Here is a 25271-nt window from a genome sequence, read left to right as displayed (position 1 = left end):
CGAAAATGGGGTAAAATCCAGCCGAAAACAGCATTTATTGATTAAATACAAATACTGGATCTTTTTAGACATCAGAACCGGGCCCGGAGTATCATTTCCCCGGTAAAAAGACAGCGATGAACGTCGATACGTCCATACGTGAAATGACAAAAAATGCACTAAAATTAGGTAAAATCCACTTCCGAGCATCATTTATTGATTGAATACAAATACTGGCGCTTTTGAGACATTACAACCAGGCCAGGGGGGTGATTTTTCCCGGGAAAAGACAGCGATTGACGTCAATGGTGAAACGCCAAAAATTAAACTGGGGTAAAATCCACTTCCTAGCAGCATTTTGTGATTAAATACAAACACTGGAGCTTAAATACAAACACTGGAGCTTTTCAGATATCAGAACTTGGCCCACAATTGAAATATTATTTAGGAATATAGCCATATTTTACTCACCAAAAATCATTTTTACACAATACCCATCCTCCTTTCTTTCTTCCTTCTTTCCTATTGCCATCAAAACTAATGATGAAAGTCGAGCCTGTCCTGTCATATTTCCGGCATAGTCCGTTTTGAAAATGGCTTTAAATCTAAACAACAATATTCTATTTGGTGGGGCAGCTAAGTTAGTGCAGTGAAAGTCCCGCACACACCATTTTCCCGGCTGTAACAGGCTTGCTAGCTTCGGGGTTGACCGCCCTTTCTTAATGATGTCCATTTTTTTCTGGAAAAGTCCGTCTGGAAAATAGCTTTGTGAGCAAACAGAATCCATTTGTTTTTGCTTCTGTCGGCCGTTGTGGGTGGAGTTTGCGATCTCGGCTGCCTCGGGTACTGCTTTGGCCCGCCTACTAGCCAATCATAGTTTGTGAAAGCAATGACATGTCCCAGCCAGCAAAATGCTAACGCCTATGAAAAATCATTGTGGGGTTGCCAACTTGAAATTTGATTGGTTAAAAGCAACAGTCTAGTTTAATGCAGCAGAGCCCGCAAGAACTGATTGTGAAGGCTTTGAGGCAGATCTGATCTGGCATCAAATAATGGCTGAAATGTGATTGGTTAAATGCTTCAATATGAAAACACACATCTGGAAGCAGTGCAACCAGGGGGGAAAGCAATGAAAGGAAGCTAACAGAGCATTTGGAATAATAAGTATTGATGGACAAAATATAATATGATTCAGATATTTCTTAGGCCAGCAGAGAAGGCCCTGATGGCCCGCCACTGATATATATATATATATATATATATATATATATATATATATATATATATATATATATATATATATATATATGTATATGTATATATATATATGTATATGTGTATATATATACATATATATATATATACATATACATATATATATACATATACATATATATATATACATATACATATATAGTACATATATATGTGTGTATATATATATTTGCATTTTATATCATAATTTGTGACAAAAACCTCTATTTTCTCTAAAATTGATACATTGCTTTTCAATAAAATAGCTCAGATATGATTCAACCGAAGATAATGCTGTGGGACAAGGAACAACTATTTTTATGCCACTGTAGAGGGCACTCATTCAACTCAATGATGGCGCTAGATACCCAATCCATTTTGACGGGAAGGGCTGGCAGTGATCATTTGCTGCCACCCTCCCCCAGTCAAAACAGATTGGATCTCATGCACCATCCTAACAGTAAATATTTTTCCACTTAATTTTTTATTTTATCTATTTTCACATTTGAATATTTAAATTAAAAATAGGAAAGAACAAAAATGTAAATATCTTTTATCTGTATTTTTTCAAATGAACCATCTGATTTATTTAGGATCAGTAGTTATACTGTAATAACAACAGTTCATATAGATGTTGTGTGGTTGTACTGAGAAAAGATAAAGTGGTACTTCTACAGTCATTCATTCATTTTCTGAACTGCTTATCCTCACAAGGATCGCGGGGAGTGCTGGAGCCTATCCCAGCTAACTATAAGCAGCAGGTGGGTGCTCGACATATGAAATTAAGGATGTTTCCAGAACTTGTTTCTTAACTTGGATTTTTGTAAGAAGAGCAGCATTTTACATGTCGATTTCCCTGCCTCATGCCCATATATGTAGACGCCTTTCCACGTCATTTACAAACGTCCTTTTCGGAAAAATTTCCGCCAGCGAGTTTCCAGCTGCTCCATGGAACACTTTTTTTCTGACGTGACGGGAGTTGTAAAGCATCCACCTATCCAGAAATCACGCTTTATCTATTCTATAATCCTTATAAAGCGTGATTTGTGGGTGTGGGTGTGTGCACCTGGAAACTCGCTGGCGGAATTTTTTATGGTGGCCAGGAACGGCTAGCGGATCCTAAAACGAGTGATTTAATTTCTTTACCTTATCTTAGTCCAGGGGTGTCAAACCGGTCCTCAAAGGGCCGCAGTGGGTGCAGGTTTTCATTCCAACTCAACAAGAGGATACCTTTTGCAAGTGTAATCAGTTAATTAAAGTCAGGTGCTACTTATTTTAGAAGACACCTGATTGGTTAAAATGTCGGCACTGGATCGGTTGGAACAAAGACCAGGACCCACTGCGGCCCTCGGCGGAAACGTTTTAACACGTGTCTTAGTCTGTAAACTCAAACGTTGAGCATTTGCAAGGATAATTGATGAGTAGGCCTGACCAGAAATATGTTAACTTGCTGCTCTCTTGTGGTAATTTTAAGTATTACACTTTGCAGATTTGAAAAACCATACCTTCTTCAGTGCTTCCCCCAGTGGCGGTCGGTGCTTTTTCTCGTAGCGCCTTCAACGTATCAATCCAACCCTCAAAAACTATTTTATGGCTATAAAACCTCTACTGCAGCTAGAGCTGTGACACATAAAAAATAATCAATAAATCAATGCACAAAAATGGGGTAAAATCCACTTCCTAGCAGCATTTCATGATTAAATACAAATACTGGAGCTTTTCACACATTAAAACCAGGCCAGGGGGGCGATTTTCTCGGGAAAAGACAGTGATAAACGTCAATGGCGTACGGGCAAACATTGCCCGAAAATGGGGTAAAATCCAGCCGAAAACAGCATTTATTGATTAAATACAAATACTGGAGCTTTTTAGACATCAGAACCGGGCCCGGAGTATCATTTCCCATACATGAAATGACAAAAATGCACTAAAATTAGGTCAAATCCACTTCCTAGCAGCATTTATTGACTGAATACAAATACTGGAGTTTTTGAGACATTACAACCAGGCCAGGGGGGTGATTTCCTCGGGAAAAGACAGCGATGGACGTCAATGGCGAAGTGGTAAAAATTAAACTGGGATAAAATCTGCATCCTAGCAGCAATTAGTGATTACATACAAACACTGGAGCTTAAATACAAACACTGGAGCTTTTCAGATATGAGAACCGGGCCCACAATTGAAATATTATTTAGGAATATAGCCATATTTTACTCACCAAAAATCATTTTTAACTGTACACAATATCCATGCTCCTTTCTTTCTTCCTTCTTTCCTATCGCCATCGAAGCTAATGATGAAAGTCGAGCCTGTCCTGTCATATTTCTGGCATAGTCCGTTTTGAAAATGGCTTTAAATCAAAACAACAATATACTATTTGCTTGTGGAGCTAAGTTAGCGCACTGTGCCGCACACCATTTTCCCGGCTGTAACAGGCTTGCTAGCTTCGGAGTTGACCGCCCTTTCTTAATGATGTCCATTTTTTTCTGGAAAAGTCCGTCTGGAAAATAGCTTTGTGAGAGAAATCTGCAACAGAATCCATTTGTTTTTGCCACTGTCGGCCATTATGGGTGGAGTTTGCGATCTCTGGCTGCTTTGGCCCGCCTACTAGCTGTGCTATGCGTGCAACTGAAATTTTCCTTTCTCATCTGACCCATTTTTCAAAAGAGATTTTTTTTTCATAGCGCAAGAACTGGCTTTTGGTTCTAAACAAGCAGGGGAGCCCGGCTTGTTTTAAAAAAAAAGAAAAAAGTTGCTTTAACAACCCTCAAAAAACTAACAAAAAAACTGCATGACAGTGGACGAAAGAGAGTCTTTGTTGGGAGGGTTAGGGTTCATTCACATTACTTTAAAATAAGCGGTTGATTGAATCTTGCAATAATAAAATATGGACTTATTATTCGGCATATTTACATTTTTATCTGATATTCTTTTTTCTTTTGGAATATTACATACAATAAATGACTTCTTGGCAGGTAATTTCCCGACCATCGCTCGTGTCACACGAGTGTTTGGGAAACACTGGTCTATCTTCAGTGGCAGGCAATGAGTTAAGTACTGTGAAAAAAAACTACTTTAAAGTGTTAATGTAGGCCATAACCAAAATGCATTTTTTATTAACGTTTTCAATGTTTATTGCGATGTTACTATTTACACATAAAGTAATCAAATTAATAAAATTTTAATATACAATTACGTATAATTGAGACATGGTGTCAGAAAATGTGGGCACTTGTTCACGTGAATATTTTGACCTCATCTCATTTTCGGAACAGCTTTATCCTCTTAGGGTTGTGGGGGGTGCTGGAGGCTATCCTAACGGACTTCGGGCCAGAGGCGGGGGGGCACCCTGAATTGGTGGCCGGCCAATCGCAGGGCACAAGGAGACAAACAAGCATTCACACTGACACTCATACCTAGGGGCAATTTAGAGTGTCCAATCAGCCGACCATGCATGCATGTCTTTGGAATGTGGGAAGAAACTGGAGTACCCGGAGAAAACCCACGCAGGCCCGGGTAGAACATGCAAACTCCACTCAGGTGGACTGACCTGGATTTGAACCCAGGTCCCCCACTGTGAGGGCGACACGCTAACCACTGCTAGGCCGGGCCGACATTTTGGCCTACATGACCAAAATGTGATGTCCACATCTGAGGATGCACGGTCTTTATGAGGTTCAGTTCATTCATTCATTCGTTTTCCGCACCGCTTATCCTCACAAGAGTTGCTGCAGCCTCTCCCAGCCAAATATGGGTATCAGGTGGAGGGCGTAAGGAGACGGACAACAGGTTGTTTATTATTATAAAGATATTCACTTGCCTTATGAAGAGTTAAAAATGTATTTAAAGGAGAATGTTGTAACTAAATTGATAAGGACAGAACTAGAAAAAGCAGCTCGGCTACCGCTTTCCACATGGATTGGTGTCTCTCCCCCTTGGCTTGTTTGTCTTGCCGGAAAGAGGCTGATTCCAACCAGCTGTTTCCCGCCTCGCTCGGATCAGCTGCGCGCACGCACGCACACATCAACGGAGTAGGCGGAGTCAAAAGATATACACAAACACGTAGTAGGCGGGGGCAAGATGCAACACTCACGCGCGCGCGCACGCATTGGAGGGAACCCCATCAGCTGTGGACAGCTACAACTTTTGTTTTTCTAACCCGTTTCTTCTCATTGTTCGCGCGTCTCCGTGTGTCTGACGGCTCCAATATACTTCAGCAACTGTGCGTCTCACCGACTTTCGTCCGTGTGTGTAGGTAGGCGAGAAGTGGGAGGGTGAGGGGAAAGCGCGTTTTAGGGGGTGGCTTTGAAAGCATGGAATATTTCATGATGCCGACAGAGAAGATTCCAAACCTCCAGCAGTTCAAGAAGACGGAGAAGGATGTAATCGGGGGGTTATGCAGGTACGTCCCGAAACACGTTGAGGATGCAGCGGTGCGCTGCGGTCTGGACTTTACTTAGCGCGCTAGCCGCTAGCTGCTAGCATGCGATAGTTGGACAGCAATGTACGAAGTGGCGGATTAATACCTGTCCTGCAACCCTTCCGCGCGACCGGTGGTTTATGCAATCGTCTGTGACATATATAATTCCTTAACAGTAGGGCAAAACTTTCCACCGCGGGGCGCGTTAAGGAGGATTTCGCTCCCGAAATATGTAAATCAATGACATGAAATCAATACGTCGCATTTCCAGTCGAGCACGTGGTACTAAACATGTTCGTAACCGTTTCTGTATTTCCCACCAAATTCGGTTCGTTGAAGGTTTAATTAGTTGAACGGGATGTCTATTGCTGATATTTTGTGTGGGCGCTCGGAACATTAAGTATTCCTTTGGTTATTAAGTTTTATTGGCGGAGCAGTAGCAGAGGTTGGACTGCTAACTCTGCAAGCTAACGCAACGTGACAATTTCCCAAACGTGCTTTCCCTCTCTCGCCCTGACCTGTTTTACTTCTTAAAACGGATACACAACGCAGAGCAAACCACACCACTTTGACGTGGCCCGTGCTGGATGTTTATTTTTTGTTGCGTGCAGTCAACCTTGGCTTTTAGCTCCCCGCTAACGGTAGAAAGCATTGTTCTCCGCTCTACCCGGGGGCCTGCTGCCTACCGCTGCTGTTCTCACAGCGTGGACTGAACGGAGAGGTATCACATTTCACTGTACTGCTACTATCTGTCCGGCGCGCCCCCCGGCGGCCAAGTTAAAGGTGCGCAACTTTTGGCGGCCACAACCAGGGCCTGGAAGACATTAATGTTTGTGTCAGAAATATATTCGTATCGCAAAATAAATATATTTTAATTTAGGCCGCTTAAAAAAAATATTAATATATTTATCGCCATAGAAAACAATAATTGAAAATTACTGCTATTAATTCTAAATCCAGTTTTTAATATTTTGCAAATTTACAAAAGCAAATCGGTGTGTAACTCGCTACATTTCAAGGGAATTTATCACATTTGGCTACCTTTATAATTGTGTTCTGACATTGAGGAGGTGCACCGTCTAGAACAGGGATGGCCAAATCCGGTCCTCGAAAGCCCTTATCTGGTCTGTTTTCCGTATCTCCCTCCACCTACACACCTGAATCAAATAATCTGGATCGGTATCAAGCCTCTGGACAGTTTGCTAATGAGTTGATCATTTGATTCAGATGTGGTAAAGCATGGAGATAATTAAAACAGACTGGATAGGGGCTCTCGAGGACCGGACTAGAACTGTAAGGAATTAATCAAAATATACAGACGCTCCCCTACTTACGAACGCAATTGGTTCCGAGCGATTGTTCATAAGTTGAATTTGTTTGTAAGTTGATTCAGTGCTATATTTTGTATTATTATTTATGTTTAAGGCCGATATAAGTATATTGAAGGTTTATATAAGTGCATTTGTATGTTTAAGGCTTGTATAAGTAACACGCATTGGTTTGTACTGAAAAAAAAACATTTAATAAAATGGAGAGAATATGTACAGTACTGTAGAGAGAGAGAGAGAGATTTATGTATTAGAAACTGGCCAAAAGAAGCGACCTAATGACGATTGCACAGTTTTCTTCTTTTTTTCATCATAAATGATGCAGTAGCACTGTATGGCATCATTCAATTGATTTGCAAACTTTGTGCAACGTTCAATATTTGGGTCCTGCTGCTCGATCTTTCTGTTTATAAATGGTACTGAATGTGCAACGCTCACCACTCTCACGCGCATCAAGCTTCGTTATTATTGCCACTCGTTTCAAATGAAATGGCTTGCCTCTTCCTTGCAACTCCCTCAATAGAAGCCTTTAGCTTTTTACCAACCATATTCAATATTGGATGCATGAGATATTTAATGATACAAATGAAAAAGGTTCTTTGCACACGAGATACATTCACGCACTTCCGCATTGCAACGAAGAAGAAGGTAGATGCTGGGTGAGCTGAGCTCTCACAGCGCCAGGCGTCGGTATTAGCGGCAGAAAGAAGTACTACTCCGAAAAAGGCGCGAAATACAAAATTGGATTTGCGAACATTTTTGGACTTAAACGCAATTTGCAGACATGTTCGTATGTACCGTTGTTCGTAAGTTGAATGTTCGTAAGTAGGGGAGCGTCTGTATTTCAATAATTGGGCGAAAATTATATTGGCGCCTAGCGTGAGAATATTTTTATTATTTTTTAATGGGAAAATAGATTTAAAGCCCAAAAATTAAATTTTGATGATCCCTGGGACTAAGATCCCAAAGTTCCCATCTGAAATCAAGAAGAAAATTGCGTTTTTTCGAGTTCACAGTTGTAGATTTATATGAAAAAATATCAAACAATGGGGAACCTTCCAAAGGAGCATTTGATGATACGATACGAGAGACAAACTCGCGATCCCAAAAAGTTGGTTAGTGTGCAAAAAAAGTTCCCTTTTCAAGCACTCGAGGGATATGCTGTGTCTGCGGTCGTCAAAAACAATTGAAGCCGTACTGAAAAAACATTCAACAATGTTGGATGTGGGCAATATGAACGATGTGTCCATAAACTGGGTGCGACTGGGCTTCTGCATGCCAAGATGACGTCTCTTCAGTAGACTTTGGCCAAAGGACATCTCAGACTCTCCAGACGACAAATTGTCTGTGCATAGCGCACACACCATTTGACCTTGAATGCATGGAGAAATGCGAGCAATGTGCATGCAGGCGTGTTTTTTTGCACGCATGCATTTGCGAATTTCTCACACGCTACGGAAAATGGTCAAGGAAAATTATTGGAAATAATTTTGGTTCGGCGACCAATAATTGATATTTTTTTTAGCATGTAAGACCAATTGAAAATATATTTGTGGCAATATACTGCAATTTTCCACCAATTATTTATTCCTGACACCTGGGTGCGTCCTCTAGGTCTGAAAATACGGTAATTTAATGGTTAACCGTTGTTTAAAATTCTGTGACTCGCAGACATTTCAGACCAAGGAATGTGAAGTGAAGGTTTCAAGTTTGACCAAAATGAAGTCAAGCCTACCCCTATTTTAGTATCTGCTTGAGCCAGTATTGTATGTTTTTCTGCTTGTATTTTTGTCCGTGGATGGAAGTTTGTATTTAGTAGTATTTTTTTCAGCTGAAGTGTCACCTCTGTCCCACATTTGATCTCGAACTGGATTTTCGGAAGGAGTACTCTTTGAGGGAGAGGATTCATGGCGCAACCTTGTGGCGGAGCTGGCAGCGAGACGTCAGAAGGGCGAAAGAGGTCTGTGCATCCGCAACGGCCAACTAGCCCTGACAAGCTACATCCACCCGCCACTGAAGGTGACCACGGAGACTCAGAACAACTGGGTGACGGTGAGGGAACAAGGGATGGCGGTGGCCCACCCCTAGTCATCATCTACACCAACGCGTGCAGTTTGATCGCCAAGTTCAGTGACCTCTTCAGTATTGTATCAAGATTCAAGCCTGATATGATCGTCATTATTGAAACTTGGCTAAGCTCTGAAGTGCACGATGCTGAGATAAACCTGGTGGACTACATCCCCTTCCCGTGCGACAGACGAGACAGACGTGGCGGTGGAGTTATCATCTATGCTAAGGGCGAGCTAAAGCCCCCCCTTTGTCCTCTCCCTCCCGCTGCTCAACAGACCGACTTCTTCGAGGTTGTGCGATGCAATATAACTGTGGGTAGAGTCTGTCTGCCTATCTTGGGAGTCTACCGATCCCCACAAGCTACCGCCGAAGACGACAACCACGTAATCAGTGCAATTCGCTCGGTCTCATCACACCAAGACTTCCTTATTATTGGCGACTTCAACGCACCATCAATAGACTAGAGCGATGTTGTCTGCTCATCAGCCGACCGGTTCGATCAGGCACTCCTCGACACAGTTGAGAACTGCTTTTTAACACAGCATGTTGCAGCTCCGACGCGCTTCCGCAGCAACCAACACCCGTCTCTTCTGGACCTGGTACTCACGTGCTACCCGTCGTCGGTATCGTCTCTCAACATCCTCCTGCCGCTCTCCATGTCTGACCACGTGGTGCTCAAGTTCAACTGGCACGCAACAATTCCGGCCTTACAGAGTGAGATCCTTCCGAAGAGAAGGTTTTCTGCCCTGAATCATCACGCACTGGCGGAGGCTTCCGAGGCTGTTGACTGGGCTTCCTTCATGGAGATCACTTCAGTCGGCGAGCTGTGGACATCGTTAAAACAATCCATACTCCGGGTGACGGAGCGTTCAGTACCATTGTCGATGCCACGGCACCAGAAGCATAAACCCTGGGCGACGCAAAAGGTGAAGCGGGAACGGACTCTCAGAAATGTTGCTTGGCGCGAATTCCAGGAACGAGGCACGGCGGCAGCATATGAGGTCTACAAGCAGCAATGTAATAGAGCAGTGTTCACTGAAAGGCAAGAGCGGAGCAATTATGAACTGAGGTTAGCACAGTCATCTCGTGCAAACCCCAAACGCTTCTTTGCCCATGTTCAAGCCAACAAACGTCTACACAATCAAGTGGTTAAACTCAAGGGTGCTGATGGAGTCTGTGTCACGGATGCAGAGGGGCAAAGTTCTCTTTTTGCTCGGGTGTTCGCAGGCATTTACAAAGTCGATGATGGGCGACCAGCACCTGCATTTGCTCGGGATGTTCCCCCAATGCCTGCAGTTGCCATTACACCTCCTGAAGTCTACCGAGCCTTGATGTGTCTGGACGCCACTAAAAGCCATGGTCCTGATGGTATTCACCCGAGGGTCCTCCAGGCCCTCGCTCCGACCATAGCACTTCCCCTCGCTTATCTCTTCACACTGTCCTTGCAATCAGGTGACATCCCCGAAGACTGGAGATGGGCCGTCATCTGCCCTATCTACAAGAAAGGAGACCGAGAAGACCCGTTGAATTACCGACCGGTCTCCCTCATTTCAGTGATCTGCAAGATGTTCGAATCTATCATCAAAACGTCCATGATGGCCCATCTCCAGAACGCAGCGGTGATCTCCGATAGTCAACAATGCTCCGTGTCCAAGAGATCCTGCCTCACCAACTTGCTGATGATGGAGGAATGGGTCACTCAATTAATGGACGATCGACAAATTGCCGACCTGGTCTTCCTGGACTTCGCCAAGGCGTTTGATTCGGTCAACCATTGCTTGCTACTCCGCAAGTTGGAAGCTTATGCGATTCACCCAGCGGTCGTAAGGTGGATTGATGCGTTTTTGGCTGGCCGCACCTTTCAAGTTCAAGTCAACGGCATACTCTCGGAAACTCACAACGCCCCCAGCGGTGTCCTTCCGCCGTTCTTGGACCACTGTTGTTTGTGGTGTTTGTCAACGACCTGCCAGAGCACATCTCCCAGCGGGTTCTCCTCTTTGCTGATGATGTGAAGCTTGTTGCTACCCGGAGTGACTTCGAGGACCTGCGTAGGTGCCTTCATCACGTGTGGAGATGGTCGAACCTGTGGGACTTGCAGCTCAACATCACTAAATGCAGTCATTTGGCTATTGGGGCTCTTCCTGATGCACCTCTCGATTTTGAACCGGAACGCCTGGAACTGGAACGATCTCAACGGTGCAAAGATCTGGGCATCATTGTCGATGCCACTTTCAAACCAACGGCCCAATGCATCCAACCAGCCAACAAAGCTCGCGGAGTGCTGTTCCTGATGTTCCGGTCCTTTGCCATCATCACCGCAGACATCTTCCTTCCGCTGTATGTTTCCCTGGTGAGGCCCATTCTCGAGTATGGGGTCCAAGCTGCATCACCGTACCTCGCCAGGGACATCCAGCATCTGGAGCGGGTCCAGAGGCTTGCAACGAGGATGGTCCGCGGCCTCAGCACAATGTCCTACGGGGAAAGATGCCACCGACTCAATCTTCCAACCCTTGAGGCTAGGCGTCTGCGAGGGGACCTGATACTGGCCTACAACATCCTCCACTGTAACTACAACATGCCCCGCGATCTCTTCTTCACGCCCGCACCTGATCGTGGTCTGAGGGGTCATCCGTGGAAGGTGTATCCTCGCAGGTTCCGGTTAAATCGGCGGAAGGCTGCTTTTTTGGTGCGCATCGCCGGTCCTTGGAACCGGCTTCCGCAGAGTGTGGTCGAGAAGCCGACGGTCGCTCAGTTCAAGAGGGCTCTGGATGACGTGTTGGCCGTGAACCAGTGACAACACCGCGTTTTTTTGTTTACACACTTCTTGTATCTTCGTTACATGGCCCTTAGCCTTGTGCTTTTCTTTCGCCAATAAATTGAATTGCATTGAACATTTCAGAATTTAAATTTCCTGTGACGAGAGAGAAGAGTTTCTAACAATTCTCATACATAATTAATGATTGATTGATTAGTCTGTCCTGTGATTGTTCTTCAGTCTGGCCAACATCCAATTCAGTCCAGAGACAGCCCAAGACCAGGAGAGGCGAATCCGACGTGAAATCGCCAACAGCAATGAGCGGAGACGCATGCAGAGTATCAATGCGGGGTTCCAGTCCCTCAAAACTCTCCTGCCCCACACTGATGGGGAGAAACTCAGCAAGGTATATAGTAGTCATAAAATGTAACCGTCCTTTACATAAATGCTCAACTCTGCTTGTAGTACACCTTTCAGTAGTGGCATTGACTTAATGTCAACGGGACTTTTTTGATCTCTTATTGGCAGGCGGCCATCTTGCAACAGACAGCAGACTACATTTTCACTTTAGAACAGGAAAAGACGCAGCTCCTGTCGCAGAACAACCAGCTTAAACGCTTCATTCAGGTATGCCGAAACCCTCTTGTACATTACTTCTGTGTTGTAGTTAGCATATTAGGTATGTTTTTTTCTCATTTTAAATCACTGCAACGTATGTGATTGTTGTCCCACAATGTACCCACAGGAGTTCACTGGTTCCTCACCCAAGAGGCGGCGAGCGGAAGAGAAGGACGAAGGCATTGGGTCCCCCGATTCTCTAGATGAGGAGAAAGTGGAGGAGTTGCGGAGGGAAATGCTAGAGTTGCGCCAGCAGCTAGACCGAGAACGCGCTGCTCGCATGCAACTAGAGGAGCAGGTAGATATGCCTTTAATTTGAATTGTTTCTATTGCCTGCCTAATTCTAGTCCTATTTGAAATGATGATAAATCTTATCCATTCGAATGTACCAAACAGTCAGATGATACTGAATACATTACATAGTATTCCCTCAAATTTCCCGGATAATGTAGACCAGACATGGCTGTGATAATAGAAAAACGCAAAGTAGTGTCACCCAAGAAGCATAGATATTAAACGTTACACAATTATTTAAATGCATAAATACTTTAAGTACTCGTACTTACCTCCCGAGAATAGCTCTTCTCCGCTTAATCTTAAGCCAAAAAAATAACAGTGAAAGAACTGTGCAGTACATTAAGGTGAAGTGAAGATGATGATTTAATGTGCAGGTTTTTGAGAGCTTAATTTAAGTCAGGTAAATCTTCTAAGTCAGATTCGAGAGGCGTCGTCTGGTCAGCAGGAGGTTTTTGGCGCACAAGGAACCTGATAATGGGGAGTTGTGACTGCATTTTTTTTCTTTTTTTGTACAAGGAAATGACACGTCACAACGATTGTCATATTAGATGGATATGTTGTCATCAATCTCTGGAACACTGAAAATTTCTTGCCGATTTCTCCAAGTACTATGACCACGTTCTTCATCTTTAATGCCGTCATCGGTTTGGGGGAAACTTAACTTCCACTTTGCTTCTCCACGGCGTCCAGCCGTCTTACCCGCCCAGAGAGCTCTATTTTCGGATAAGAGCGACGGCGTCTGCCATAACGTCACCCGGAGTTTGCACTTTGAAAAAATTCCACCCTCGGCTTTGTTACCGCATGGTTCCCGACCGTCCTGTCCGTTCAGAAGGCTATATTTTCGGATAAGAGTGACGGTGTCCGCCACGAGGTCACCCGAAGCTCGCACTTCTGAAAAGGTTAACCCTCACCAACGCTCCAAAATGTTGAAGTCGTGAAGTGGTGAAGGATGACAGTATATTGTTTTAACACGGAATAGTTCGATCCTAATAGAAACAGTGCTTTTATTCGCCCTTTTGGGATATTTTGTCCTAGTTATATTAAGATACTTTCTATAGATTTCTATGGTGTTAGAGTAAAGTTGTTTTGCCTTGTTTACAGTATTTTAAATAGGTAGCATTTTTTTCCGGTCAAAGTGAGTAGAAGCGAAGTTGAGCTTGCAATCAAGTAAGGGCTACATAGTTGATGGGTTGCTCACGTGTTTGTATTCAGGTGCGTTCACTCGACACACTGGGGCACCCGGATCGTCTTAAGGTAATCACCCAGCAGGTGGAGGAGGAGCACGCGCAATTCCAGAGCCAGGCGCTGTTACGGTTGCAACAAATCCAAACTGCAGAAAGACCACCTCTCAGTCCAAAGGTTGGTCTCCTGGATACATTAAAACATGCAAAAGCACTTGTTTTCCGATAAACTCCGGTTCTGAAAAGAACTCATCGAGACAAAGATTATTATCACGATGAAAAATATATACAGTTGTGGTCAAAAGTTGTGAAGAACGTAATGTCATGGCTCTCTTGAGTTTCCAGTTATTTCTACAACTCTGATTTTTCTCTGATAAAGTCATTGGAACAGATACTTCTTTGTCACAAAAAACATTCATGAAGTTAGGTTCTTTTATTACTTTATTATAGGTGAACAGAAAAAAAGTGATCAAATCTGCTGGGTCAAAAATATACATACAGCAGCGCTAATATTTGGTAACATGTCCCTTGGCCATTTTCACTTCAATTAGGTGCTTTTGATAGCCATCCACAAGCTTCTGGTCGAATCTTTGACCACTCCTCTTGACAGAATTGGTGCAGTTCAGTTAAATTTGATGGCTTTCTGACATGGACTTGTTTCTTCAGCATTGTCCACAAGTTCTCAATGGGGTTTAAATCAGGACTTTGGGAAGGCCATTCGAAAACCTTAAGTCTAGCCTGATTTAGCCATTCCATTACCACTTTTGATGTGTGTTTGGGGTCATTGTCCTGTTGGAACACCCAACTGCGCCCAAGACCCAATCTTCGGGCTGATGACTTTAGGTTATCTTGAAGAATCTGAAGGTAATTCTCCTTCTTCATTATCCCATTTACTCTCTGTAAAGCACCAGTTCCGTTGTCAGCAAAACAGCCCCACAGCATAGTACTACCACCACCGTGCTTGACGGTAGGCATGGTGTACTTGGGGTTAAAGGCCTCACCTTTTCTCCTCCAAACATATTGCTGGGCATTGTAGCCAAACAGCTCGATTTTTGTTTCGTCTGATGACAGAACTTTCTTCCAGAAGGTCTTATCTTTGTCCATGTGATCAGCCGCAAACTTCAGTCGAGCCTTAAGGTGCCGATTTTGGAGCAAGGGCTTCCTTCTTGCACGGCAGCCTCTCAGTCCATGGAGATGCAAAACACGCTTGACTGTGGACACTGACACCTGTGTTCCAGCAGCTACTAATTCTTGGCAGATCTGCTTTTTGGTGATTCTCGTTTGAATCTTCACCCTCCTGACCAATTTTCTCTCAGCAGCAGGTAATAGCTTGCGTTTTCTTCCTGATCGTGGCAGTGACAAAACAGTGCCATGCACTTTATACTTACAAACAATTGTTTGCACTGTTGCTCTTGGGACCTGCAGCTGCTTTGAAATGGCTCCAAGTGACTTTCCTGACTTGTTCAAGTCAAGGATTCGCCTTTTCAGATCCATGTTGAGCTCATTTGACTTTCCCATTGTAGCGTTTGTGGCTGTTTGCATCCAATGAGCCCTATTTAAATGGCCTCAGAGAAGTCACCAGCTGTAGTCACTCATAATCACTCACAAGAAGTTAAAAGGCCATGCTATGAAGCTAATTTCACTGACGCAACTTTCTAAGTCACCAAAATTGCTAATTCGTGTTGCTATATGTATATTTTTGACCCAGCAGATTTGATCACTTTTTCTGTTATAATAAAGTCATAAAAGAACCAAACTTCATGAATGTTTTTTGTGACAAAGAAGTATCTGTTCCAATCACTCTATCAGAGAAAAATCAGTGTTGTAGAAATAACTGGAAACTCAAGAGGGCCATGACATTATGTTCTTTACAAGTGTATGTAAACTTTTGACCACAACTGTGTATGTATGTATGTATGTATATATATATATGTATATATGTATATGTATATATATGTATATGTATATATATGTATATGTATATATATGTGTGTATATATATGTATATATGTATGTATATATATTTATGTATATATGTATGTATACATATATATAGGTCAATATCGATGACTACATACCTGTCAACCTTGGCTTATTAATTATTGCAATTCCCCTTATTAAGTGATAATAAACCGTACAAATGCAATGTGGCACATATTTACTCACATAGGGCGCACTTAAATGTCTACGGTTTTCCCCAAAGTGGACGTAGTGCCCAATCCGTCGGTGCTTTTTTATGCATTATATTCAAGATTCTGTAGATGTCACTGTATGACATTGACCGCTTGACTGTCTAAGTACATTGCTTGCTGACGCTCTAGATTTTTATAGTAAAGCATGACTATACAGAATTAGCAGTCGACGATGACGCTTTCGTCTGCTACCAGTGACTGAAACGATCCGGATTAGCCGAAATGGGTAAAACAAGATAGGTTTTTACAAAAAACTTACTTTAAAAAAAAGATTTTTTTCCATACAATTATTATACGGCGTACACAATTTGAAATGATCAAAAAACATAAAATAAGGGAAAAACATGAGTTGACAGGTATGTAACTATTACATCTTTTGTCTTTCAAATTTGAAACTTCAAAGTTAAGTGAATATGAAAATAAGTGACTTACCTGGTATTCAGTTATGAAAGTTGCTACATTCCCTTAATATAAAATATGTTTTTTTTTAAAAGTGTTTTTGTTGTTCTGTTGTGCAATAAGAAGACAACTCCCTCCAAACATTATGAAGTAATGAATAATAAAACCTTTTGGAATTTAAACAGGTATCTTTATTTTCATGAATTTGCCTTCAAATCTGCTGTTCTATATGAAATAAATAAAATAAAAGTCACAGTCAACTAAAGATATCACCATTGGCAAGCAGACTATTTTCAGCCTCATAAAAAAAAAACTATGTAAATCTACCTCATATATGTCCATTTCAAATACAAAAAAAATAAAAGTTGGATGAACTTCACCCATTTTAAGCCTGATAAACATTTTTTTGCTCTTTGTCACTTTTATGGACCATTTGAATATATTGGGTAACTCCTTTATATTAAGTAAGAAAAGAATTACGGGCTGTCCTCAAATGTCAGAATTTCTCTTACTGGCTTCCCTTGACATCTTGCCCTATGTTAGCCAATCAATAACCTTCTGGGACAAGCTGTATTCACAATGGATAGAGAATTAAAACTCATATGGACTGATGTCTTAAATATTACCTGCGCTGCTGATCAGATGAGAGTCATAAGAGCAAAGAGAATTTAATAATTTGAATTGTTATTGCTGAAAAGCACACATTTTATGTATAGTTGCAGTTTTTGTAGCATGTTCATATTTATAACTTGTATAATTTTTTAAGGAGGGCAAGATCTTTTGGGATATTTAAGTTTATTTTTTATATACATTGACATAAGAGCAAAGGAATCTGAACGTTATTTTAATATTATGTTGTTTAAGCGGCCCGGTGACGCGAGTGGTTAGCGCGTCAGCCTCACAGCTCTGGGGTGACCCTATTGAGAATAAAGCGGTTCAGAAAATGAGATGAGATGTTGTTTAAGTTAAGTTCTGAGTTGTATAATTTAACAAGATATTTTTATGGAGAGCAACATTTTATGTTCTTTAAGGTTTAAGTTTGTTTCAGAATAATATTTCTGTATTTTTATTCATAAAGCATTTAGTTTTAGTGTGTTCAATAAATGTTTATCCTGTTTGGCCCACGACTAGTGTGTTTTGAATTTTAGCCCCTTGTGTAATTGCAATTGAGTTTTAGTGGGTACCCTCGGTGTTGTCCTGCATATCATAATTGCTCATTTTGGTTGTGTTATAGTTCTTTCGCTTTCATGCTCTGTGTGTGCCACTCTATTGCTATCACTGTTAACTGATTAGCTGTTCCTCATCATCTTCTTCGTCTCCTGAACATTGGTCTGGTACCAGCGTTCACATCCCATCAGTGCCCGCGTTGTTTTTGGTGTTCAGGTGGTGTAATTACATCTTAAAGTTATCGACATTTATCGAGCGTTTTTATTATTGATGACAAGAAATATTTTTACTTATTCACTGTTATCATTTTATCGCCCAGGACTAACTTGTCATTTTATTAAGTACCCAAAAATACTGTTACAGTATTCAGACATGGAAGAATATATTTCCTAGTTTATTTGCATTGTTGAAGTGACTCATTACATTCAGCTTTCTTGAATGTAACAAATGTGTTACATGTATGCATCGTCAGGTGCTGGCCCCTCCCACTCCTATTGCCTCAACTCATCACCCAACAGTCATCGTGCCAGCACCAGCACTAACCCAGCAACCCCATCACCATGTTACCGTTGTAACCATGAGCTCGTCAGTACAGAATAGCACTGTGTCCACATCAAGACAAAACCTGGACACTATTGTACAGGTATGTGCATTTTATGTTTTGAATTACCATATTTTTGACTATACATTACATTTTGGGTTGGGCTCACCGTATTTTTGGATATAAGCCGCACCCTTAAAGTTGTTGGATTTTACAATTTCTCGCGTATAAGCCGCCCCCAATTTAGAATTTTCACCTCCATATTCATGGTTTTAATAGGGAGTACACATTTTTCTTTGAAGGGAAATCTTGAGAAAAATCATTGTACGTGGCATTTCTCAGATACTGTATGAATCAAAAGCACATTATTTGGGTCAATATCATAAAAAAAGTTAGTAATTCATCCAGTAATGTTTGTTTTCTTACTGCAAAACAAAAACAATTCAAATTTTGAAATGTTCTTTATTGAGAGCCATACTTCAAATTTAAAAGAAAACATACCATATTTTCACAACAATAGGGCACACTTAAAAGTCTAAATTTTTCTCTAAAATGGTCGATGCGCCCAATCAGTCTGTGCGCCTTCTCTGTGTACTAAATTCAATTTTTGTATGGCCCTGACTGCTTGAGTGACTGGCACGCTACTTATTGCGATCAACCCAGCGGACATTCACCCTAAAAATAGCCTCCTCGCGCATTCCAAGTATTACGGTAAATCCATTCAAAACATCCCGGGGAGTGGCAAGGCATTTGACTTCTGTGTGCTTGCAGCGCTTGTAACCCTAAAAACACTGTCAATACTCAAAGAAACAGCATATTAGAGCTATACAGAGGAAATGCCTGACGTGAATGACAACACAATGCGGGTATGAATGCTTGGAAAATGGACTGAAGCCATGGATCGAACTCAATTTAACAGCTTTGCTAACAGATTGCTAATGGATGGCCAACATTGTAGTTCGGGCAGGCAGCGTCACATGAGTTACGTGACCTGTTGGAATGACTTGTCGATCCCGATATAATAGTGGGGAGAATCAGGCTTGGGAATGATGCATGTCGCGAGTTACAATGGATTGTGGATGACTGGGTCCAGCACCGTTAGAGCTTTCGCCAAAGCTGGAATCGAGTTCCCGGAATACACAACTCTGACTGACTGTGGAGCCTAGCATGTTAAACGCCAAACTCTTTATATCAGCGTGTACCTTTTACCTCAACAAAGCATTATCAAACTTAGTTTTGCCCGTGCTGTCTTTAAAGAAAACACGCTAGTGCCTAGCCTAACATACGCTAGCGGCTAGTATAACAAAGGTACGCTAGCGGCTAGTATAACAAAGGTACGCTAGCGGCTAGTATAACATACGCTAGCCTAGTGTCATGCTAGTGCCTTATCGGACGAAGGGTCCAATGTTTTGACAAAAAACTGAAAATATACCTGCAAATGAGACTGCGCCCTATCACACGGTGCGTTTTATAGGTGTGAAAATATGGTACGTGAAAATGTGTGCATTTTTTAGTAATTTCACCACTTTTAAAGTACAAAAAGTCTCTGAATTCTTTTGACAACATTGTTATACAGTGATACCTCGAGATACGAGCGTAATTCGTTCCGGGACTGAGCTCGTATGTCGATTTTCTTGTAACTCAAACGAACGTTTCCCATTGAAATGAACTAAAAACAAATTAATTCATTCCAACCCTCTGAAAAACACCAAAAACAGGATATTGGATTGGCAAAAAATGTTTTATTTGTTCTAATTCGCCATCTATTAACAAAGTATCAAATAACTAGTGGTTTAACAGTATACTAAAATGTATTTAATAGAACTAGAATTAGACGGATTTTGCGGAGGGTAGAGAGAGAGGGGGTGAGAGGGGAGGGAGACTTTTTATAATAATAATAATAATAATAATCGGACATAGGCCCTGTCGTCATTATGACAACACAAAAGCCTACTTGTCATCACACGCAGAAACTGCGTGTGACGAAATTGATGGTGCTTCTCCATAAGCTACGTTTAATCGGCAAAAGACCTAATAAGTGTAAGTTACGGACTTGTAATTTGTCATTCCGCTGTTGAGGATACAGGTCGCTTACCTCTCACTGTCTTCCACTTACCTTTCCTCAGTCAGCTAGTAGGAGGCAGATCACCAACCAAACATCTGTTCATATACCGCAGAGGGGAATGTGTGTTATGTTAGCGCGAGTTTAGATTTCTGATGGATGTGGGGAAAAAACTGTCCTTAAGCCTATTTGTCCGTGCTTTGTGGGACCTATAGCGTCTGCCAGAGGGCAGCAGCTGGAACAGATTGTGACCAGGGTGGTAAGGGTCCCCTATGATGTTCTTGGCTCTGCTGAGGTAACGAGGGCCTGCAATGTCTTCAAGTGAGGGCAGAGAGCAGCCGACAATCCTCTGGGCAGTGTTAATCACTTTCTGCATGGCCTTTTTGTCTGCCGCCGTGCTTCCAGCGTACCACACTGTGATGCCGTACGCGCTCGTAAAATAACAAACAAATTTAAATGAACTTGGATTACGATGCAGACACACTCAAAAATAAATTTAATCTAACCTTACACTAAACTTAATTCTAATTTTGTTTTACATTTTTATACCTTTCTTCTCCCGGCCGGGTTGGCTCTGTTTGCCCCGCCTCCACCCTGAGTTTCAGATGCAACCTATCGATGGTAGTTTGCTTTTGTATTCCCTTCAAAATATTCCGAAAATTATGCACACAAATGTCCTCACAATAGGATAACGCACGACCACTTGCCAACGAGTAATACTATATATAACTCTCGTATTAATGATCGCCTCGCCATTCGCAATGACTAATGGGAAAAAAACACTGAAAAAAATGCAACGCTCCGCCCAGTGCTCGCAGAGACATTACAAAGAGGGAGTTGCGACCAGAGACATTACACGAGGGAGTTGCGGGGAGAGAGACAGTGCCCATGATGTTCTTATGAGCAGCCTCTCGTGTCTGCTGTCTGCTCGTATATCAAAATTTGTCTCATATCTCGAGATAAATATTTGCCCGAAATTTTACTCGTATCTCAAATTTCTCGTATTTCGAGGTACCACTGTACACTTGCTAATCAATGAGGATCAATGTGTGTATGCATGGAGAAAAAAATAAGAATAAAGTGGCGCTAGAAGTAGTGTCAAAGTCACAGTGCTATAGCAACGGAGTAATTATAAGTAGCAGGACCTGCTAAGCTATGAAAAAAGTTATTTACAGTCCAGAAAATAAGGAATTTGCAACTTGCGTCTGATACATTAACTGTTTGCAGCTTTCATATCTAATCTCAGTACATTTTAGATCTGTACCTTATATTATGGTGAATAGAATATTGCCTCATCGTTCATTCACTCTTTTCAGGCAATCCATCACATTGAGCGCACTCAGGAAAGAAGAGCAAGCGCAGAGGAGGAGCAGAGACGAGCTGTCATAGTTAGCCCCGCCCATGTCGCCATGGACACAGCCTGCTCGGACACAGATACGGATACAGAGGGAGAGGACTGTTCCATGAACTGAGCGTACCATTAGCTCACAAACACTTAACTCAATTTCACTGTAAGATTCCATCCAGGAGCTTGACTACCTACTTAAAAAAAATCTGAGCTCCAACTTCCTTTAGTGAAGCACTTGTTTTGTTGCTCTCGTATTGTAAATTGTTAGACTGAATACTAGGGGCGTTTAAAGGAGACCAAATGGTGCTTCTTGAGGCAGCTCATCAGTCCGTCCTCTCCAATGTTTTAATTGCCAGGCGAATTATATTTTTAGTGCAAATTAAAATGTTCCCTATAAAAGAAAAATGAATGTAACACAAGAAGCAGTGGCTTTTGGATTAAGAACAGAGGACTTGTAGCAATTTTGTCTCGACATACATAATGTTGTGGTTTTCGTAACAAGTCAGGTCAAACAAGTTAAGTAAAGGATTGATACTAAATAAAAAGATGTCAGATTTTACATGAATATAGTTTTCATCTTAAGCCCTTAAAAAGATATTGAAGAATATAAGCTATTGAACAATTGAGTTGATTCAGTGTTTTTGGGAATGTACATTATCAGGGTTACAGAACTGGGTTCTCTTGAGATTAACTTGAAAAAATTGGATGTTTATGGGAATTGATAAGGAGCGTGTTGCCTTGAAAGCCAAGATTTAAGACACCTGAAGAGCAGCTGCAGGCCAGTGTTCTGGTAACAACTAATGGGCTTTCTAATTTCTAATTTAAACAGTCTCTTCTTTTCCCTTAAAGACAAAGATGTTATATAATCTTAAAACACAATCGTCCGCATGTGTATTTCATGTTTTCCATCAAAGACCTTCAGTCGCAACTTCTGATCGTAGTTTGTTGTTTCCAATGACTATGCACTTGTTTCCTATTTATGCCCATTGATACACAAGATAAAGATTACTATGCACCGCTAATAGGTGTGTACATCACACCTACAGTATAAATGTTCTGTGATTGTGATAGGGAACATCATTGCTGCTGTTACTCGGTGCTGTTTGCCAACATAGTGCCCTGCTAACAAGCACTGAGCTGAACATTTTCAAACATGGCTAAATAGATTTCCACATGATGGTATTTTGGACATTTTAAATGGTTGTGCTGGAAAATAATTTTAAAATGGTCATTGTATTAAGAAAAAATGATAACATGTTCAATCACAATCTTATTTGAAAGTGAGTATTGGCTCAGAATCAACTCATACTGGATTATTTCTTTCAACTTGAACTCTAGGTTTGTGTTTTCAAACAAAATTTGAAGCTGTAAACATTCCAATGTCACTTTTCATCTCCCTAGTTTTGACAAACATGAAAAGAATAAGGGTTTGGTTTGTGGGAGTTTTGCTGCTAATAAACTGACTGGTTGGGGGGTTGACAATTCTGGCTGCAGCATCAAGTCAAACTGGCCTTTGGGTGGCTTGAATTCAGTAATAGGCGCCGTACAGTACATTCTGTTTTAGCACTGATGTCATTCAGTGAATCTTGAGCGATTTGGGTTTAAAGCACTTCCACTCTTTCTACTGCCTGAAACGATGATGAATAATTTCCTTTTTTTCAGTACAGTACACTCTTTTACAATGACATTTTTTCTCAATGTCTGATTTTCTGTTTTAACAATCTATTTTTGTCTTGTTTCTTCAAACTGCAAAAGTGAGAAGCTGTTTTATTTTTGTTTTTAAAAACAAGTTTTCTTTTGTAAATAATTTTAAAAAAAAAATAAAAACATTTGTACTTTTCTATGACATCCTTTTTTATTGTGCAAAGCATATTTTTAATGTCCAGCTGCAGGTTATTATGAGAGTTTAGGGGTGTGTGACTAATTGTTGCAATCAGACTTTAAAGGTCCACTTTCACAGACTTTTATAAACAAATTAAATGATAGAATCTTGTCAGAGTATTCTAAAGAAAATAATCAACTCATACAGATCCATATTAAAATTGTACCCCAAAAAATAATTTATGTAACATTTCCATCAATATCAATCAGCGTTCCTAAAAAAATCAATGCCACATAAGTATAGGAGACAGAGTAGGGCATATGACTCAATAAGTTCAAGCCAAGGTACATCAATACTAATTGTAGACCTGTCTTGACTACTTGCTTACTCAAAAATGTGCAGTTTCACAAACAGAATTTCAAGAAAATTAGAATTAAAATTGCAACATGCGTACTTTGTCAAGCTTGCATTTTTTTGTGGTACTGTAAATCAAGGTTTTAAAAAGAATTCCAGGCAAGGTGGGTCAATCCTAGTAGTCGACCTTCACTACTTACATAACTCAAAAATATGCCGTTACACTAGTCGAATTTCAAGAAAATTTGAATTAGAATGATGCTGAGCCGATACCACAAAAACGCAATCTGCAGTCCATACTGCATGTGATACTGTAAAACAAGTGAACGGGCGATAAAACGATAATTATTGTCAAATAATTTTTGTGAACCCCAAATGCACGCAGGAATAAAGAGGAAAAGACAGTCATCTAGAATTTTCACTTGCAAGGAGAACGAAGATTCGGGGCAAGTCCCAACTCCGATCTGACCTTACACAAATTATTACATCCGAGGGCCCTGATTACAATGTACGTCTCAACTGTCAGGGCAGGGGTGGAAACAGAAGTGAGACGTCAATAGTCAAAACAAATGAAGATCTGGAAGTCTTGGAGACTCTTGGTGGAGTCTGTGGTGGATGCAGCTCCATTTCCCAGATCAGATTTGCAGCACTGCAAGGGGTTCTGGATCCTCTTTGTTTAGACCAGGGGTGTCAAACCGGTCCTCAAAGGACCGCAGTGGTTGCAGGTTTTCATTCCAACTCAACAAGAGGATACCTTTTGCAAGTGTTATCAGTTAATTAAAGTCAAGTGTTACTTATTTTGGAAGACACCTGATTAGTTAAAAATTTTCCACGACAACGCACTCGTAAACGGAACAAACAAATTTAAATTAACTTGGATTAATATATACGGACACACTCAAACATAAGTTTAATGTAACTTTTCACAAAACTGAATTCTAATTTTGTTTTAATTGGTTTTACCTTTCTTCTCCTGGCCGGTTAGCTGTTTGCCACGCCTCCACCCTCACGTTCGCTATCGATGGGCTGTTTGCTGTTGTACTACGTATTCCCTTCAAAATATTCCGAAAATGATGCACACAAATGTCCTCACAATAGGATAACGCACGACCACTTGCCAACGAGAAGTAGTCTTGTAATATTAGCGATCGCTCTGCTCCTCATAAGAACATCAGTGGCTCGCAACTCCCCCTTTGTAATATCTCTGGTTGCAACCGCTTTGAACGGCGCCTATGAGAGAGAGTTGCGACCAGAAATATTACAAAGAGGGAAATGCGAGCCAGTGTCGCTGATGTTCTTATGAGCAGCGAACAAGAAGTAATATAATACTCCTCGTATTAGATGATAATAATAACAGGAAATGCAACAGCTGAGCTTACCCACATATTGATTGTGGGTAATGAAGTTTTATTCTGAGAAAGAGTGCCATTGTCTATCGGCGTTGTGTGCACAAGTATACTTTATTACCCAGAAAGCCCTCTTTT

At 41.4% G+C, this 25271-nt stretch overlaps 1 protein-coding gene across 4 annotated transcripts; it reads left to right on the top strand.

The window, feature by feature from the left end:
- The first annotated feature begins 5311 nt into the window (after window positions 1–5311).
- LOC144077573 (transcription factor AP-4-like) lies at window positions 5312–23457 on the top strand. Of its 4 annotated transcripts, none has more exons than XM_077605421.1 (7): window positions 5312–5635; window positions 12047–12212; window positions 12335–12433; window positions 12552–12722; window positions 13934–14080; window positions 18133–18303; window positions 21580–23457. In XM_077605421.1, the coding sequence occupies exons 1-7, from the start codon at window positions 5547–5549 to the stop codon at window positions 21733–21735; spliced, it is 999 nt and encodes a 332-aa protein (XP_077461547.1). In that variant the 5' UTR covers window positions 5312–5546; the 3' UTR covers window positions 21736–23457. The 4 variants fall into 4 exon arrangements, with proteins under 4 accessions (XP_077461547.1, XP_077461548.1, XP_077461551.1 ...); XM_077605425.1 differs by lacking the exon at window positions 5312–5635 and adding an exon at window positions 5664–6374; XM_077605424.1 differs by lacking the exon at window positions 5312–5635 and adding an exon at window positions 11484–11615.
- Window positions 23458–25271: the final 1814 nt, after the last annotated feature.

This window comes from Stigmatopora argus, chromosome 7 (assembly GCF_051989625.1).
Source record: "Stigmatopora argus isolate UIUO_Sarg chromosome 7, RoL_Sarg_1.0, whole genome shotgun sequence".
Lineage (NCBI taxonomy): Eukaryota > Metazoa > Chordata > Actinopteri > Syngnathiformes > Syngnathidae > Stigmatopora > Stigmatopora argus.
This window is presented reverse-complemented; position numbering and strand designations above follow the sequence as displayed.